Consider the following 17679-nt stretch of genomic DNA (forward strand, 5'->3'; position numbering starts at 1 on the left):
ACCATCTGGTTAGCTTCCCTGTTTAAGTGTTCAATAGAGATCTCCTGAAATCCCCTCAAACAGTGATGCATTCATCATATATTGCAACAGCTGAGTTCGCTATGAAGCCCCCATTCTTCATAACTTCTACTACTTCCATGCAGTCAGATTGAATGATCAGCCGATTACCTCCAATATATTGAGCTAGCATCAATCCCTCCTTCAAAGCATATGCTTCTGCCATTTGAGCATCAACTAAATGAGGAATATAGGTATTAGTGGCTGCAATCATTCCCCCAGTGCTATCTCTGATTACCACACCCGTGCTTCCACACCCCTCATTCTCATCATAGGAAGCATCAATATTAATCATAATATAACCATCTGGTGGTTTCCTCCATCCTTGCCGAATTCTCAGGCCTTTGCCTTCTGCCATCTTGAAATTCTTTGTCAATGACACAATCATAAGACCTGACCTTGAAGGTCGACTCACATTCTCACCATGGGTAATCTTTCTTCTCTCCCACCACAGATACCAGCCTCCAGTTAAAATTAGTTCGGCAAGAGGCAAGAGCTGGTTATACAAGGGCATTGAAGACTCGGAGTTTGTGGGCATAAGTCCCTCGAAATCCAAATTAGATCTTGATTATGGAATTGAATATTTGAAATAAATTAGTTATGAATTGTAGTCGCTAAACTAGGTTTTATTATACTACCTTTTTCTCATAAAGAATGTAATTCTAGAGTTCAAATCTTATCTAAAAAAATATAGCCATAGAGTTAAAATAAACTTTTTAGCAGGATGCACTTATTAAAAAAAATCATCGAATGCTTAAAACACTACCTATACCCTATTTATCCATGCCTACAAATATTCTAGACTTCTTAAGAACATTCTATAATATCAAATAAAACAAGAGGCAAATATGTGTTTTACATCTACACTAATCTAACCTCGAAAAGTGAGATTCACATTTTTTTGGACAAAGAGAGTATTTTAGAAATCCTCATTCTGAAATTAGGTGGAGGGCTAAATTGTATGTCTAACCTCAACAGTTTTTTCTTATCTAGTCTCAACTTTTGGAAGGCGTTGTAACCAATTTCATATTTCAAGGTCAAAATTACTAGATTAGCCTATATATACCCAAGTTAAAAGATGAGGCTTTTACATGTATGTTATTATAAAAATTGGTAATTATTTAAAGTCATTAAAAAAGTTGAGCTCTCACAGATGACACTGCTCTAAACTTTTTTGACCTTCATATCATTTCCGTCAAATTTAGCTCTAACGGTGTCAAGCTGTTTCTGTGAAAAGTAAAAATACCCTCAAGGCTAGATATATAATTAATTTTTTTGAGCATCTTAATGACCTCATATGAAAAAACTCAGAACTACAAAGTTGTAGATCTTGACAATATCTATAAATTTTATATAAAAAATATTTTTATTGAATTCTATACAAAAAATATATGATCTGATATGATTAATATGTCTTAGAAAAAAAATTTATACAAAATCAAATAAAAATATTTTTTTATGTAAATATTGTAGATCTCAACGAGATCTACGAATTTCTAGTTTTGAGTTTTTTATTTGAGATCGTTAAAATGCTCAAAAAAATTAATTGAATATTTAGACATGAGGGTATTTTTGACTCTTCATACCTGCAGTTGAACATCGTTAGAGTTAAATCCAACAGAAGTGGCGTATATGGTAAAAGAGTTCGGAGCACTGGCACATGTGAGAGCTCAACTTTTTTAATGCCTTATAGTTATAGATAACTATCAACTTTCATAATGGCATATATGTAAAAAAAGGTGAAGGAGCTGCCTCACTGGCCCCACCTGACAGGCATGGTGGTGGGCCGCCATCCGTTCCGTTATAAGCCGTTGCGCCCTTCCCGTTGCGAAATCTGAATACCCTCTTCGTCTTCCCCCCAAATCCCTGAATACCACCTCGCCCGCCCGTGCTCCCTGCCATCTAAAAGCCTTCCACCTCTCTCCTCCAACTCCTCCGGGCTCCGGCCACCAATAAACCCCCATCCTCCGCCACTGCGGTCAAGAAATCGCAATCTTTCTCAGTCAAAAGCTCGGGTTCTTGAACCGAGCGGCAGTACGGGCAAGAAATCGCAATCTTTCCCAAGAACTCGGGTTCTTGAATGGGGCGGCGGCCAAGAAACGCAACGAACATGACCGGCGGCATGACCGGAGCGAAGAAAGCCGGGTGGAGAAGCAGGGCGCCTCGAGGGCTGCCTGAAGATGGCCCAGTGGTGTCACAGCCGCCGCCGAAGCACCTTTGTCTTGGAGGGCGGCTTTCTTCCAGAGCGGCCGTGGTCGTGCGGTGCGTCATCGACCGCCTACGGCTTCTCTGTAAGTACCTTCATGGCCTGGCGCGGCGACGCGGTATCTCCACCTCCGTCATCCCCGTCGCCGACCAGCTGGTCGTAAAGGAGGAGCGCCCGCCCGCCCATCTCCACCGTGGTCGGCGTCACCATACGTTTAAGCCGGAACCTCTCCGCCGACCAGTACGGCGACCATCGGTGATGACAGTGGATGAGCCCCCTCGTCCTCCCACGCCTCCAGTGGTACGCAATTTCACCAATCCGATCCAAAGTGACAGTTAGTCTTGTCAAATTTTGTTTCAACACGTTTCATTTTTATACCAATTAAAGATATAAATCGACGACATCGACCGATCGACGTCCCTTTTCATTCTAGGTGGTTAATGGGCACAGCGTCACGAAGGAAGTAGAAGCACAATACAGAGAATACTTCAGACTAAGCACTCTTACTCCTGATAGTTCTGTTTTGTGTCATATGTGTTTCTTTGAAATGCAGCGTCACGAGAACAACACCGTTCTTAAGAGCAAGGTAACACTTTTAATTATCAGATATACTCAATATTTACTGATGCTGTATGTCTAATTTCAAACTACGGCAGATTCTTTGGCATTGTAGTCACAAGCACACAATAGGTCTTCCATGCGAATTTGAGGGATGCAAAGTTCGAGTGCCCACTGCGCGTGACCTTGAACTCCATAGACACTTCTGTCATGCTCGTCTTCCCTAGAGGTGATTTCAGTGGATAGCCTGAAAGTTAGATATCTTGATCAAATACCATTAATGTCTTCTGCTGTTCAGAGCATTTAAGATATTGTGTTGTCGCCTATATGGGTCAAACTATTGCTTGTCTGTACTATCAGTTTTGACACAGCCAGTTGTTCACTCCGTTTCTTTGTTCTGCAGATTCTCATCAGTATGGTTTAATTCTTGTCTAAACTGAGCAAATGCTGACTTCTGTCCAGGTATGTTTTTATGGTCGATTAATCACTCTTCTAAAAGTTTTTCTTTAGCATGAATGATAAACTTACGTTTGAGGTCTATTTCTTCGCTTATTGGAGTTATTATCAATTCATGCTTGCCAAAGTCTTTTGGGAATGATATTGTCTTGGATATATGTGCCTCGATCTCCTGTTTGACATGAGCATGGTTTCCGAAACAATAGTTTCAATCTTATTCATACGTTTTGGAACTGAAATGGGGTTATGGTTCAGTCCCAGTAAATAAGTTTCGATGATAATTGTTTCAGAGAAAATCTTGCATGTGCTGTGTATAAACTGAACAACACCTTGAATAAAAGCAGTAGTTGCATGCTGTCATTAGTGCGAAGTTATCTGACCTCTAGGTATTTGTACCTTTGTAGCAGCCATTTCATTGCGGTCATCCGGAACTTTATATAACTAGTCTATCCAGCAGGCAGAGGATTCTGCTGTGAGAACCTGGGCACTGTTAGTAGACAGTTAATTCCGATCAAACAAGTCATATTCATATTATAAACAAAGAGACATGAATTTGACAAAATGTTGATTCTTGCTGCTCACTTTTATGATGGTGCTCTGCGGATAATTTTGACAATGTGAAATGGAATAATCCATGTGAACAGTTGCATCTCACTGCTGGGATGATAATGTTTTGTGGAAACCAGGAATGACGACTATGAAGTTGGCACACAATGCTGAACACTAAAAATTTTATTTTAAACAATGCATTTGAAAAGTTAATATGCACTAGAGTTGTGTTAAGTTACATTAAAAAGCACTTAATGTGGTACTTTTGGCAAATTTCGTTTGTTTGATAGCCATTGTTTTGTTATATCCAAAACTTATGTGTGTGCTATTTGATTTGCTACTCAACCATCAACACCTGCATGTATATTGAGAGCTTGAAAAAGGAGGGTAGTGACTAGAGGCTTATAAGAGGGAAAAAGGTGCCTAGGAATTTGTTCATCCATAATACACATGGACGGATGATGGGGTCTCGGCAATTTATTTAAGTTTAAGCTGAGCCAGGGAACTAAGAAATCTAGTAGCAGTCAGATATCTAGCTCAAATATCGTTTATATTTTCTGCTGAGTTTTTTTTTTACTGAATTGGAGGGGCTTGCACCCCTACAGGGATTTATTAAACAAGACCAAGTAGTACAAAACAGACAGAGGAGGGAAAATGGAAAAGCAAAAAGCTAGAGAAGGGCTAACTAGTCCTGCTGAGCTTCTAAGAAATAATATTCTATTTATATGTGTCAAGTTAGCATTTGTCAGCTACATGGAACTGAATATTCGCACTCTGTTTCTCTGTTCTGCAGATCTTCTTCAATATGGTGTAGTTGCTGTCTGGGCTGAATAAGTGTTGTCCAAGTAGTAAGTTTTTTTCCCCAATTATGTTTGTTTCAAAATTTCTCATTTGTAATGAATGAGGAGTTGAGGACCTTATGTTTGAGGTCTACTCTTTTGCTTCTTGGAGGTATTATTCAATTCATGCTTAGCAGGGTCTTTTGAGACTGATGTTAAATTGCATATGTGTCTTACTTTCTGAATGACGACTCTGTAGTTCAGCAACCGTTTGGCATGAGCAAGGTTGCCCAAATAGTAGTTTCATCCACTATTCCTGCATTGTTGGAACACACACTGAGGTTATGGTTCAATTCCTGTAAATAAGCATTAATGTTACTTAATTTCAGGGAAAAACCTAGATGTGTTGAAGAGCGTCGAGAATAAAAGTAGTAGTTGCATGTGGCATTACACACCTTTATCTAACTGGCTACTCAATCCAGCAGAGGCTTCTGCTGTGAGAACCTGGAGCACTGTTAGTAGAAGGTTGTTGCCACCAATAAGAGTCATATAGAAACCTTGAGTGTTGACAGAATGTTGAATGCTCATTGGCAAAGGCTACGTTTCTAATCAGGTTGTGGGGATAATTTTGACAATGTGCATGACATACTCATGTGAGCAATTCCATCTCAGTGCTTGGATATTTTTTTGTGAAAACTAGGAGTGCTCTCATATGTCTAAGTTGACATAATGTTGAGCGCTCTCATACATTTGCATTTGAAAAGTTAGCTTTAGTTTTTTTTTCTTTTTGCTTTGTTGTGCACTAGAACGATGCTAAGTTGACCACATTTGCAAATCTTGTAAGTACTTAATTTCATACTACCTGAAAGATTCCATCTGTTGATAGCTCTTTGTTTTATTGCCTCGAAACTTATACGTGCACTGTTTGATTTGCTACTCAGCTCCTGAAGCTTGGAGGAGGGTGATGACTAATGACTGAAGAGGTTTATAAAGATGCAAAGCAATGTGCTTACTAGCTGATGTATGATCGAGGAGGGTGGAGGCTCCCAGTTTCTGTAGTTTAAACCTTTAGGTGAATCGCTAGTGATCCCTAGAGCTTCAGCCTCGCGCTGGATTACTGAAGCATTTAAACTGTATCCTGACAGTGATGCTTCTGGAGCTAACATTTGTTTCCCTGAGCTACATGAGGATATTCATTCTTTCTATCTATTGGTGGCATGCTGAATCTGTAAACTTCTAGGGGTCTAGCTAGCTCTCTGTCTCTTTGCACATCACTGTTACTATCTGTAGATAATATTTCATAATGTCTGCACATGGTATTATATGGTTGTCAGAGTGCAATTCTATCGTAACTTTCATGATCGAAATTGTGGTATAAGTGTAGACTCATCTGTCTGTTTCTTAGGTAAATATATACTAATGGATGATAAGGTTAATTCTTTACAGGAGAGATGTCAAAAGTTACATGCTGAATTTTGTATTGCAGTTGAGATTAGCATTTCCACTTGGAACTTCTTTGCAGTTCATCATTTCAAGCTAGCTAAAGTACCACAGCATGGGAATAACAAACGAATTCATGAATGCTCAACAATTTCTTGACTGACACGAGCTCAAATGCTAGCTAGCTTTTCTGAGCTACAATGATCAGGTTTACTTATGAATGAGCTCAAACGCTAGCTTTCAAGAAATAAAACGATCAGGTTTGGTTCTTTTCTTTTGCTAAAATATTGGATCTATGTAATCTATATAGTATGTACATCTGGCTACCAGAAAGTTTTCTGCGTCCCTGTAACTTTCTTTGAATCATATGAAATCAAATTTATATATATATGTGTGGTATGCAGTCAAACAGTTTGTGGATGCAAGGATTGTGTATGTATAAAAATGATGCATTGTGTTCTTCAGACCCAAATGTATCCGGCGCAACAGATGCTAACTAGCACAAATTTGTGGGGAGGGGACAACCTGAAAATCATTGGCAAAAGTTGATCTGGAAAAGGATGATGATTCAATGTCACAATCCAGCACGTTTCCAGTTTCCTGCAACAATCTGGATCTAACATGCTAGGGGCTGCACATTTTGTTTAAGGGGTTGCACCTCAAAGTATGGCATTCCACTGGAATTCGAATCCATTTTTCTGTTAGTAATTATTTGGCGCAATTGTGCAAGTGTGGTTGTTCACTGGTGGAACTGTGCATAATAAATTAATTATGTTTGTATTAATGAATACTCTGTAACTTCTTTTCATGCCATTGAAAAATTGGTATTTCCTTGATGACTCAATGATACAGATCATTCGTACATCAATGACATATACAGGAACCATCTCATTGGCGTGCCTATTCATTCATCAAAGATCATCAAGAGTGAAAATTCAATACCTCAACCCTGAAGCCATGGAGAAAATATGCAAACTAACATCGACACAGAATAGCAGTACACTTACAACAGATTCTGCTGCAACACTAACAAGGTTATGAACTATGATATTGATTGCAACTCTAATCTTATGATTTATCCAATAGGCATATAGCAGGTGGCTATCCAATCGAGCACTGCTAGGCTGTTTTCTTTGCAAATCAGAGGCCTAGGGTGTAACAGCTTCATGATGCCTCACATGAAAAAAAAACAGACTGATGGATGGTTCTAACAGGGGTGTACACCACATAGAGCAGCCAGAATCCCCATCTACTTTTCTGATGTCTGACTTACATCGTTTCCATAAAAAATAACAAAACAAAGGTATAAAAATTCAATGAAACAAATTAAAAAGTAAGCCTATTTACTGAATGCCAAATTCAGCTTCATAAGATTGGGTGTTATCCAAGTAGGACAAGGCCAGTTGGACCAAATTTGAGACACAATGTCCTTCTTGACACTATTTTCCAAGTCCATAACTCCCATATCACGAGTGCTATTTTTGTATTCAACAGTCAATTCTTTAAGATCATCGGTGAAGTATGCATGATTTGACTTCAGTCCTGGGTGTCCTTCAGCACTAAGGCAAAGTGAATTGTTGTGTCCAAGAAATAAAATATGGCATGGCAACCTGTTTATTTCCATTAGCTGTTTTGCTTCCAAGTCCACCTTACATACTTTTGTTTTTAAGGTTCGTGCCCGGTAGTTTCCACTTCCAGGGACATACCATGGAGCATTCGGTAGTACCTCAACAGTCCTCGAAACCTGCAGCAGGTCACCCCATGGAGCCTGAATAATGTACATGCTTTCACATATAGGATACGTCATCTCGTCCATAATTACTGTCATTTTAACAGGAAACGCAGTAAGATCAAATGCATCAATTTCTCCAAAATAATTCAGTGCATATAAAAGACCATCCATATATATGCAATCTTTATAGAAGTGACCTTGTCCCACCCAGGTCCACTTGTCATCTCCTGGTCGTGCAAACGAAATCTGTAAATTTGGATTATGAATGAGAACCACGATGTAGCTTCCAGTGGATGGATCAGGAAACACAAATGCCTTGAAGTAGAGGCACTCGCGCAGATCGCTAGGATCATGTAGTGAGGGTGGCAATGAGACCTCCCAGATGTCATATGACAACTCGTACTTATGGATAGCACCCGATACATCAAAGATGGGCTTCACATGCTCGATGGTCATCACTGAGGGAAGTGCAACCTGTTCACCAGTTAAGGGATTGACAAGGTGCAGCTCAGACCTCTCATCTGCAGTAATCAGCCAGCCATTGGAGGACCCGATCAGGAACCTACTGCGGATGGGTGGCTCGGGTAGAGTTAACTTGTAGGACCTATTTTCCTTGAGGCTGTACAGAAACCCAACATTGTCACCGGCAGATTCAGAAGTGTAGAACAGGCACGGTGTCTGGGACTGCTTGTATTTCCCCAGGTCGCGCAGGCATGTGTAGGCAGCATGCCAGGACGAGCAGACCGAGCCTGCTCGTACAAGGTCAGGGACCTCAAGCGTACAAAAGATGTTCATCAACACATCATGTGGCAGCTCTGGCAATGTACCCATTGCAATATCCAATTCCACCAGCCCTTCCTTTCGGAATTTCTTCAGCAAACTGGCAGGAAGACCGAGCAGCTTAGGCAAGATTCTGAAGAGTAGACTCCACAGATGTTTCGGCTGCATAGTCACCACCGGCGGAGCCAAGGCCCGGCCACCCTGGGCAGCTGGCCGGGCTCCCACGGGAACAGCAGAGGCGGGAGGGGAGAGGGAGGTGCGTACGCAGGGTCGTCGGCCGGTGCGCGGAGGACGCAGGCGAGGGCGCGAGGCGACTGGCGACAGAAGGTGGGGTGAGCCGCCGACGCCGCCGCCGAGCCTGGGACTGCCCCTCCGTCGCTGGACGCCGCCGAGGGGGAGCCGCCGACGCGCGGAAGATCCGATCCTTGGGACCGAGCCTGAGCCTGAGCGCGAGCGGTGGAGGAGCAGAAGATCTGCGCTGAGTAGGGATATGGACGGATATCACTCGTATTTATTTTTACGTTTTGGTCCGATTTGGATTCGGATTCGGATTCGAATACGAATAATGTTAACAATATCGGATAAGATTCGATGGATGTCGACATTATAAATATACGATTTAAGTATTCGGATACGAATACAGTATTGGATATTGAATATTCGGACTCGAATATGGACAGATCCAAACCCCTCTACAGAAATTCGGTTTCGAATACGGTCGGAAAATATCCGTACCATTTTCATCATTAGCGCTGAGGGACCGAGCTTGAGTGGCGCTGCGAGGGAGATGAGGGTCGGCGCTGCGAGGGAGATGAGCGTCGGCGCTGCGCTAGGAGCCGACGGTCCGTTGATGGGCCACTAAATAAAAGCCCATACAAATTTTTTTCTCTTTTCTTTTTCATTTTTTTGAGCAACTTCTATTTTTTCTAACATATTTTGACGGACTAGCACATATCCCAGGGCTCAATCACATAACATTGTGACACAATGATTTCTCTAAAAATATTTTTTAAAATACAAACCCTATTAGGAAAAATTATGAAAATTTTCCCTCACACATTTTCTATATAAAGGAAAGAAGAGAGATAGACAGAAACTTATGTATTCATTTGCTCTTTCTCAATTGTTCTCCACTCTCTTCTTTTTTTTTCAATTTAAGATCAAAATTATAATGTCTACTACATCACAAAACTCTTAAGGAATTAGAAACGTTTGAGCATGCTTAAACTTTCGCTCTCTTAGCATTTAACCCCTCTTATAATCTTCTTGTTAGTATTACTATGACATTACGCCCAAACTTCACAAACTTTTGGCCCCGCCACTAATAGTCACTGCACCACACAGTCTGCTCATAGTCGAAGCTTTGCTAAAGGCCGCCATTGGAGCAGGTCAGCAAAATTAACTATTGGAAGATGAACAGCTTCTTCAAGATTACTACTTGCAAAGCTACAAATCTGGATGGAGGACGCAGATCCCGGTTGCACTTATATAGATCACTAGATATTGGCCAAGGTCACGTTCCTAATTACTAATCCGAGTCAGCGAAAGGAATTCGAGATCAAAAGATTCGGACATTAAATCACACCTGCGCAAGATCCCCAAGAGGCCAAGAACTATATCCTTCGACTCTGAATTGGATTTCTTCCCCGATTCAGCAAATTTGCATAGACCAAACAAAAAGTAGCATTCATCCCCCGGCGGCTGAATCGATGAAGACGGTAAGTGGATGTGAGGTGGGGGAGCACTGGGAGTCTGAGAGGGGATCGGAGTTGCTAGCGGTGCTCCTCCCTGCGGGCCTGCGGATAAAGATATGATTTGAGAGGAGACTGCAAAGTACATGGCATTGTTTAGTTCTACTCAAAATCTAAAAACTTTTCAACATTTCTCGTCACATCATTTCCTACAACACATACATATACATAATTCATAAAATATAGATAAAATATAACTAATTTTATCGTTTATTTATAATTTATAATATAAATTTTTTAATCTAATTAATCTATAATTAACTCATAATTGTCAAATATAAATAAAAGTGGTACTCACCCTAATGGCCAAAGCTTTCAAAGGTTCTATTGGGCTACCGCTGCAAAACGGGTCACTCAACTCATCTTCATAAGAATGTAATTCTATGAGTCAAATATTTTATTTATCGAATGAGTCAAATATTCTTAGGGTTGATTATATTTCTGTAAAAATAGTATTAATACTTATAAGTCCAAATAATATGAAAATATATTCACGATGAATATAAATGATAATTATTTGTTTCAAAGATATTAGTATTTTTATAGATTTATTTTTGTATGCATAGGTTTAGAACAAAACTAGAAATGATTTTTTATGGGATAAATGAAATAACCGTTAATTACAAATCAGTACTTCAGTACTTGTGCCCAGCGTGAGCCAATTTCTCCATCCCCACTCTTAAATCCAGCAGAAGTGTTCTTTCAGCCAGATTTGTCTGTTCCATATCTGAAAAGCTCTGAATCTTATGCTAGTGAATTTGTTCCATGCTAACAAGGAGCTTGTTCGCTTGATAGAGCTTCTAGCAGAAACAAATAGGCCCAATTTTCACTCTTCATAAACTTTGCCTTTCTACGCTCTGAACAATGCAACATGGGGTTCTTTGCATGCCAACTCTGCCTAGTGTCATGTGAGGCTTGTGACCTGTGATGTGAGCACTAGGCTGCACAGAACCCGTTCACGTATTCGTAGTCGTATAGGCCTATACATCACATGTGAAGGCCTTGTTTACTTTCAAAAAGATTTGCAAAATATAAACTGTAGCACTTTCGTTTGTATTTGACAAATATTGTCCAATCATGGACTAACTAGACTCAAAAGATTCCTCTCGCAAATTACAATTAACCTGTATAATTAGTTATTTTTTATCTATATTTAGGGCTTCATGTGTATGCCGCAAGATTTGATGTGATAGAGAATATGAAAAATTTTGCAAAATATTTTAGGAACTAAGCTCCGCAGATTGGCATGATCCGGCGACAAAAGCCAAGCGAAAGGCCCACAACACCCCATCCGCTTCCGTCGTGGCGCGGCCCAACGGGGGAAAGGAAAGCTCCACCAGTCGAAGCCCGCCGCATCGGACGGTCGCGGGCCCACCCTGGGGCCTGGGCCACTGGGCCCGCCGCATCCGCCCATGCCCGGCCGTCCCCGTCCGCGCCCGCGTTAAACACCCGCCAAGCCCCCCTGCCGTCGTGCGGCAGCAGCCTTTCAGAATGACGGCCGTGGCGCTGGTGCTGCCGACGGACGCCGCGTCGGACGGCGAAGGCGGCGTCGTCGTAGACCGCTCGCCGACGGCGCCCGCGGCCGCGCCGCCGCCGCCGCCGCCGCCGCCTAAGGAGCTGGTCATGGTGGCGCGCGCCGTGCAGCGGCTCGTGGCGCGGAACGACGCGGTGGCGGCGCCGGACGGGCGCGGGGCCGGGGGAGGGATGCGGGCGTTCGAGGCGGCGAAGGGCGCGCCGGCGCCGCGCATCGGCGTGCCCGAGTACCTGGAGCGCGTGCACCGCTACGCCGCGCTGGACCCGGAGTGCTACGTCGTCGCGTACGCCTACGTGGACATGGCCGCGCACCGCCGGCCCGCCGCCGCCGTCGCGTCCAGGAACGTGCACCGCCTCCTCCTCGCCTCCCTCCTCGTCGCCTCCAAGGTCCTCGACGACTTGTGAGTGCCTTTCCTTACTCTTGTTCTTCCAAGTGCTTCCTTGCGTCGATGATTAACTACACCGTTTAAACTGTACTGTGTCTTGGCATATTTTCTACCACAACCTCAAATGAATTCGATCAGAATTCCAAACCAGTTATCTTCAGTAGCATGTGTACGTACTGGTTCTAACGTCTTAATCCGAAGGGCAGAGCGCCCGCACCACGACCATGATAAAACCGAGAATTACACACCGCGAAAAAACAAAGAAATGGACCTTAAAATAGTGGCGACTTGTCGCCGAGAAAGCAATGCAAAGGTGACTGAATTTCTCTACTCACGAATAGTTCTTGTATATATTATTACTCCAAGGTAGGACCTAGCACCTTCCCTCTTTTTCTCACTTGTACGTGCATCGACGATTCCATATTTCCATGTAAAAAGACAGTATATGACACTCATACAAATTTCGTCAGAAACCTCAGATTCATGCCATGTAAGGATGGGGGTGGAGTGATCCACAGATCTCCTCTGGTTCAACCTAATGAACTATACATATGCAAAAATGAAGGAAGAAATTGAGTTCTTTGAGCTGAATTAGAAGAGAACCGGGATACCTTTGGAGCACCACCCCCATCCTTAATACCAGGAACACAGAGTTTTCTAGACCGTTTATTTAGTTATTTGGTGACCTTTTATCCAGCAAGAAACAATTTCTGCCAAATCAGTTATCTTGGTCAGAATTGTCAAACAACAGCTACATGTGTACTTTGATAACGTCGTGATCTCAAGGGCAGAGTGCGCGACGACTACCACAATTAATCGAGAATTACAGACCGCACGAAAAAATAGAGTATCGAGAGTTAAATTAAAATACTAGTGAGTAATCTTGAGCCGGGAAAAGAAAGGTACAATACCTGTTTCTACATACTCGATTGGTTTTTGTCACATTAATTTATTTGGCTTGTTGCTGTTGTACTCTGACAACGACATGAGACGAACATGTAGCCTAGAAGTATATGCAAAGCATGATAATAGATTGATAGCTGCCCCCTTCCTGCTGCTTCATGATAAGCTGCATACACAAATCTTTTCTTTTTCTTTTGGGGGTTCAGAAAATGCTTTTTTCGAGGAAAAAAAGTTCAGAAAATGGTAGTGGTACTAATGACTATTGTACAGTACAATACTAGTTAGAGTAGTTACTGTCATGCATGCATTTGCAAATAATCACCCATTGTAAATAAATTAAACTAAACTTTCACACTGATCTGCACCGTCGCTCGCAGCCACCACAGCAACGCCTTCTTCGCGCGCGTGGGCGGCGTGAGCAACGCGGAGATGAACAAGCTGGAGATGGAGCTGCTGGACCTGCTCCACTTCGCCGTCGCCGTCGACCACCGCGTCTACCACAGGTACCGCGAGCACCTGGAGACGGAGATGCTGCGCAGGGACTACCACCACGGCCTGATGCCCGTGTCCGGCAGCGCGGCGCCCAGCAAGCCGAGAACGACCGCGTCGTCCGTCGTCAACAACCCGCCTCTGCCGCCGCCGTTGACGGAGGGTCGTCGTCCGGCCGAAGCTGGCGACGACGGCGACGACCGCGAGGAGCACGAGTACCGGAAGGTGCCCAACGGCCTGCCGGCGGTCAACACTATGACGACGTCGTCTCTTCGAGAGCTGTGGACCTTCGATTACTAGCAGTAGCTGTCCAAACTAAGAGTGTGTGTGTCTACGGTGTACCAGGAGTACTGTTGCGTGCAACTGTGCGTGCTAATCCAATTCCAACGTGTATATATATCTGCAGAGCTGTGTTTGTGCCTTACATGCATATACGGACGCTGAGACAGTGTAAAACTGAAGATCAAGTCATTGAGCCACTGTCACGCATGATGCATCGACTGAAATTAAACCGGTGTCAATGCAATGGTGTGGATGGTGCCACACATCGAAATTAACTATCCTGTCCCTGCACATGCTAATGGACTAATGGTAGTCCATGAGTTGAGCATCTATCTCCACTGGCATCAAAACGATGTTTTTTTTCCATGTTGAGATTGTGAAAAGCAGACTCTTTTTTTTTTGAGCAATCAACGGGGGGATTTTCCCACCTGGTTTTATTGAAGGGTGACCCATTGTCACAAAGGATTACAGAGATAGTTTTTGTAAGGGAGACTTTACAAGTATATACATGCTAGTCTATGTAAGCTGGTTTAAAATCGACTGTAGAAAAGTACACCAAGCCGTGTTGATGTCTTTCTCTTTCTTCTTGAATCTTGGACGCCAAGCTTCTGCATTCAAGGCACAGGCAAGTAGCACCTGGCGAAGTGTAAGACTTTCATTGCGGAAGATGAGAGCATTACGTCGCTTCCAAAGTTCCCAGCAGCATAAAGCTATGAAGCTACTGAACTGCTTGATCGGAACGTTTTGGATCCTGGGCAAGGTTTGTAATTGGTGCACAGAAAGTCCATCATCAATTGAGAGCCCCAAGGCATTCCAGAACCCTCTTGCAAAAGGGCAATGTAGCAGGATGTGATCCGTCGTCTCTTCCAACCCTTGGCAAGCTTCACAGGATTGGGTTGGCACAATTCTCTTCATGAAGAGGTTTGCACGGCATTGTAATCTTCCTTTTGAGGCAAGCCACATGAAGAATTGAACTCTTGGGGGGGAGCAGTTCCCCCAGATAAAATCCGACATGGGGTCAGCTGGGTTTTGCTTAGCCTTAAGAAGCTTGTAGATCGAAGAAGAGTCTAGTCTTCCATTTCCGCAATCAAATAGAGATTTTCTTATGTCGTTACCTGATTCCAGGGAGGTTAGAGCAACTATTTGTTGCAGCTGCTGCAATTGTACTGAGGCTTGCGGGGTGAGTCTTGGAACAAAGGCTTCATTCAGTTGGCAAAGGATCATATCTCTGACTGAGACGTCCTTCTTTGTGCAGTGGCTGAAAAGCGCTGGAAATTTGTCAGCTAAAGCTTCTTCAAGGTACCAAACATCATTCCAGAACGAAGTGGCTGCTCCATCCTTAATCTGGACCGTGGTGATCGCTTGGTATAAGGGCAGAATCGATCTCAGAGTTTCCCAGTGAGTCCCCTGAAGATCTCCTTGTAAGGTTGCCAAACTGGAGTTCTCCCTGACCCAAGCCCCCCAAGCAGAGTTTTGTGAGCAGTGTAGCCTGTGAATGAGCTTTAGTAGGAGGCAGATGTTCTGGGTGGCGAAGTCTTTGATTCCCAGCCCACCCAGATCTTTGGTGGTACAACACTTTTCCCAAGCCACCAAGCATTTGGCAGAGGAAGTGTTTGCTTCACCGGCCCAAAGAAAGGCTCGACGTCTTCTGTCAATCTCAGCTATTGTGGTAGAAGGCACACTGAGGGCAGACATAGCGTAGACAAGCTGACTGTCCAGCACTAAGTTGATCATAACCACCCTTCCCATTTTATTCAGCAGGGACGCTTGCTAGGAGGACAAGAAAGCATCTGTTCTATCGATGTAGGGGTTGAAAGCCGCAACCGGCAGCTTGGAGGCAGACAGTGGAAGACCCAAGTATTTCTGTGGGAAGGATTCTACACGGCATTGAAGCTGCTGGACACAGGTCTGCAGAGCTGTCGAGCTTAAATTCAGGGGTACTATGGAGCTTTTGTGATAGTTGATGTTGAGCCCCGTCGCATCTGAGAACATCTGCAGGGTCTCCTTAAGATGTATAACATCTTGTGGCTCCCCTCTCATGACGATCAGGGTGTCGTCCGCGTACTGGAGAGTCACGCACCCGAGGTTGGGAGCAATCGGGTGACGAATCAAGTCGGGCTTGCTCTTGATCAGCGCCTGCAAGGTATCAGCCACCAGGAGGAACAGGTAAGGTGAGAGGGGGTCTCCCTGACGAAGACCCCGCTTGCAGTTGATCCACGGGCCGGGTACACCGTTCAGAATTATAGCTGATTTGGAGGATGTCAGTAGATTCCGCATCCATTGTCTCCACAACCCACTGAATCCTCTTGCCTCCAGGATATTGTCCAAAGCATTCCAGTTGACAGTGTCGAAGGCCTTAGCAAAGTCCAGCTTTAGCACTAACGTTGGGGACTTTCTTCTGCAGCAAGTCTGTACAACCTCAGCCGCGAAGACGAAGGTTTCTGAGATCGAACGGCTGTGAAGGAAGCCCGTCTGATTCAGATCAATTAGGTTACCAATTTCCTTCTGTAGCCTCATAGTCAAACACTTTCCAACTATCTTGACAGAACAGTTTTGCAGGCAAATTGGACGGAAGGCATCGACTGCGGTAGCTCCTGGCTTCTTGGGGATCAAGGCCATGAAGGATCTGTTGATGCGCTCTAGCTGGACGTTGTTTGCATGGAAGCCATTGACAAAGTTCATCACCTGCTGTTTGACTGTGTCCCAAGCTGCAACGAAGAAGGAGGGGCCAAAACCATCTGGCCCAGGGGCACTATTGCGGTTCATTGCTCTCAAGGCTGACTTGACTTCTACTTCCGAGAAAGGTGCAGTCAGCGACGCTGATGGGTGGATCTGATCCATGTATAGATCGCTCGGGGAGAAGCCCCAGGCCGAGTTCCCTGACTGGCCAATGATTGCTGAGAAGAACGCAGACAAGGCTTGCATTTTGGCATCATGATTGGTGAATTCCTGCCCTTGGCATTCAACAACCCTGATTTTGTTGCCTCGGTGCCTGACAGTTGCTTGCGCATGGTGGAAAGCCGTGTTTTCATCTGATTCCTGATTGCCTTAAATTTGCTTCTTTGCTTCCAATATGTCGCCCGTTCCTTGATTGCTTGGCTGAGCTTCTGCCTGCAAAGGGTCCTAGCCTGGGACTCATGAGGAGAGAGTAAGCGCTGTTCTTCAAGAAAGTCCAGTAGCTCTATAATGAAAGTGCAGTTGGGAATTATTTGTGGAGGCGCCCTGATACGCCGAGCCCATGTCTTAGCCGCTGCTCTTGTCACCTTGAGGCACGCAGCCAGCTTACCTGCCGCATCGGAACACGACGGAGCCTGGAGCCACACTGGGAACACAGAGGGGCGAAAGGAGGGGTTGTGAAGCCAAGAGTTCTCAAAACGGAAGATGTTGGAAATTGGGATGATGGAGGACATAGTGAGGAGAATAGGGACATGATCTGAGGTTGGTTTAGGCAAGGAAGCGAGAGAGGTGTTCGGGAAGGTCAAAGTGTGATCGACGTTGACAAACGCCCTGTCCAGGCGAGCTAGAACAGGGACAATCTGGTGGTTCGACCAAGTGAAGGACCTGCCAAGGAGAGGGATCTCCAGAGCCGAGATTTGGTCAAGAGCAAGGTTGAAGGAATCCATTAGGGAACGATTTAGGTTGGCATTGTTCTTGTCGTCTGCAGATCTAATCAAGTTGAAGTCCCCAATGATGACCCAAGGTCCGGAAACCAAGGGAAGAAGGGACCGAAGCTCAGCTAGAAAGATGTTAGAAAGGCGGTGGTCCGAGGGAGCATAAA

At 44.1% G+C, this 17679-nt stretch overlaps 2 protein-coding genes and 1 long non-coding RNA gene across 3 annotated transcripts; 2 read left to right on the forward strand and 1 right to left on the reverse strand.

Annotated features, from left to right (window-relative positions):
• LOC110436168 lies at window positions 2705–6613 on the forward strand. The gene is made up of 5 exons (XR_002453887.1): window positions 2705–2849; window positions 2920–3050; window positions 3225–3283; window positions 4620–4674; window positions 5547–6613. It is a non-coding gene; the product is annotated as an uncharacterized LOC110436168 (long non-coding RNA).
• Window positions 6980–9055, reverse strand: LOC8074744 (putative F-box protein At2g33200; the record flags this gene model as incomplete). Its single annotated transcript, XM_002448529.2, has 1 exon — window positions 6980–9055. A coding segment is annotated over one exon (1671 nt), but the record flags the coding sequence as incomplete, so codon positions are not given.
• LOC8074745 (cyclin-P1-1) lies at window positions 11767–14176 on the forward strand. Its single transcript, XM_002447103.2, has 2 exons — window positions 11767–12242; window positions 13508–14176. Exons 1-2 carry the CDS (start codon window positions 11800–11802, stop codon window positions 13917–13919), a joined length of 855 nt encoding a protein of 284 aa, XP_002447148.1. The 5' UTR covers window positions 11767–11799; the 3' UTR covers window positions 13920–14176.

This window comes from Sorghum bicolor, chromosome 6, assembly GCF_000003195.3.
Source record: "Sorghum bicolor cultivar BTx623 chromosome 6, Sorghum_bicolor_NCBIv3, whole genome shotgun sequence".
In the NCBI taxonomy this organism is placed as follows: Eukaryota; Viridiplantae; Streptophyta; class Magnoliopsida; order Poales; family Poaceae; genus Sorghum; species Sorghum bicolor.

What these genes read in the sequence shown, in the direction of transcription:
- LOC8074745 (XM_002447103.2), top strand. Translation starts at nt 11,800, where the DNA reads ATGACGGCCGTGGCGCTGGTGCTGCCGACGGACGCCGCGTCGGACGGC. An exon ending in TCCAAGGTCCTCGACGACTT is followed by an intron (nt 12,243 to 13,507) that starts GTGAGTGCCTTT and finishes CGTCGCTCGCAG; the next exon opens with CCACCACAGCAACGCCTTCT.